Raw genomic sequence first — 1,682 nt, 5'->3', positions numbered from 1 at the left:
TGGGTAGATCATGACATGACATGACGGCGCGGGACGGGGGATTCTGGCACCTGACAAAGCCTTTGACTCATAGGACCGATCTTCTCACCGACCAGGATGACCAAGCGCAGGAGGCCTAGTCAGGGGAGGGCCGGGTCCAGAACTTACTACAATTTTTTGGCACCATTGTAATGCTCCTAGGTGTACCCATCTTTGGGGGGCTCTGCAATGTCTAGTTGCAGCGGATGGCGCGAGGGGCAGAGCCAACTGGACTGTTGAGATTACGGGCTGATTGCGCTCGCCTGGGTGTTTCATGATGAGGGAGTGCAATCAAGATTAACCCAGGTATTAAACATGCTTTGGATCCATACATCGCACAGGACTGGCCGCGACAACCGGGCGTAATCATATTGTGCACTGTAGTACCCAATGCGACTGTTGGTGAAGGTGGAGGGACACAGGGGCGGGGGCCATAAATAGCCACTCTTGCTGCCGTTCCAAACAAGAATTTGCTGCATAAGGCACTCATCACTCGTGGCGTGGCATCACCTGCATCGCTCACGCAAGCGACATAAGCGCTCGACCGTTGTTACGGGCCGGCAAACGCAAGGTTCAACCCCACCTTATCAGACTGCAAAAACTCAAGATGGCGTCGTCTCTGATGGCGGCCATGCTGCTGCTGATGGTGTCGGCTGGCTGCGTCTCTGGTGCCGGCCTCCCGAAAGTGGCATTTGGCGAGTGAGTCACACGTGATAGGCACTTATGATGCTACCGCTTGGGATTCTTATGAACGGATGCACTAGGGTTGTGCTCACCCAGCGATCGCCCCACGCAGACCTGCCAGCTGCCAGCAGCCCTCAATGACCAGGACCAGCAGACATGCTCAAAAGTGCACCCGAGCGCCTCGCTGCTCAGTTGCTTATCGCCGCCCTCTCGACTCCCTCCCCGCGCAGGAGCGCCATCACTGCGATCGGCACCGAGATTGACAGGGTGGCCGCGAAGGCCCGCACCACAGTGCCCCAGCTCCTGTCCCTGCTCTCCAAGAGCGCCGACCTTGGCTTTGGTCTCGCCTCCAAGCGCCTCTTCTACGCCTGCAAGGGCCTGGCCGCCCCCGAGGGCCCCGAGCCTGGACCCCAGGCCGCCCCCGGCGACGTCGGCCCCATCCCCCCCACCAACGCCGACCCCACCGACCTGTCCCTCGCATTCAAGCTGCACAGCCGCCCCGGCGCGCCCCGCCGCATTGTGCTGGACTTCACCGGCCACATCACCACCGGCACCGGCTGGAACGAGGACTACGGCCTCGATCCCATCGTGACTCCCCCCTACGACATCGATGGCGTCCCCGAGTCCTTCAGCAACACCGAGCTTAGCAACATCATCTCCATCTGGCGCGGCGTCGCCGAGGACTTCGCTGCCTTTGACGTGAGCGCGGGGTCGGGGCAGGGCTGCAGAAGGGGTTGACGTGTGGAGCATTCTAGCCTGTGCAATTTGGGGGTCAAGGGTTTTGACTCCTCGCAGCGGCCAGCGGGCTGCAGTCGATGCAAGTGCAGCGCCGCTTGGCCATGTTTAAAACCTGGCTGTTGTCAGGTGCAAAGCCATACTCAGCCCTCCAAACGGGGCGCGCTCCCCGCAAACAAACAGGAAGTCCCCCCCTCATTCCTCTCATCCCCCTTCCGTCCAACCCCGGATCCATCTGCCCACCC

At 60.8% G+C, this 1,682-nt stretch overlaps 1 protein-coding gene across 1 annotated transcript; it reads left to right on the top strand.

Moving 5' to 3' along the window:
• Window positions 1-625: 625 nt before the first annotated feature.
• On the top strand, window positions 626-1,440 carry MNEG_15865 (hypothetical protein; the record flags this gene model as incomplete). Its single annotated transcript, XM_014035664.1, has 2 exons — window positions 626-717; window positions 933-1,440. The coding sequence occupies 2 exons, from the start codon at window positions 626-628 to the stop codon at window positions 1,438-1,440; spliced, it is 600 nt and encodes a 199-aa protein (XP_013891118.1).
• Window positions 1,441-1,682: the final 242 nt, after the last annotated feature.

Source organism: Monoraphidium neglectum (genome assembly GCF_000611645.1).
Source record: "Monoraphidium neglectum strain SAG 48.87 unplaced genomic scaffold scaffold05741, whole genome shotgun sequence".
In the NCBI taxonomy this organism is placed as follows: domain Eukaryota; kingdom Viridiplantae; phylum Chlorophyta; class Chlorophyceae; order Sphaeropleales; family Selenastraceae; genus Monoraphidium; species Monoraphidium neglectum.
Note: the sequence above shows the minus strand (reverse complement) of the source record. Positions and strands in the feature narration are given on the sequence as shown.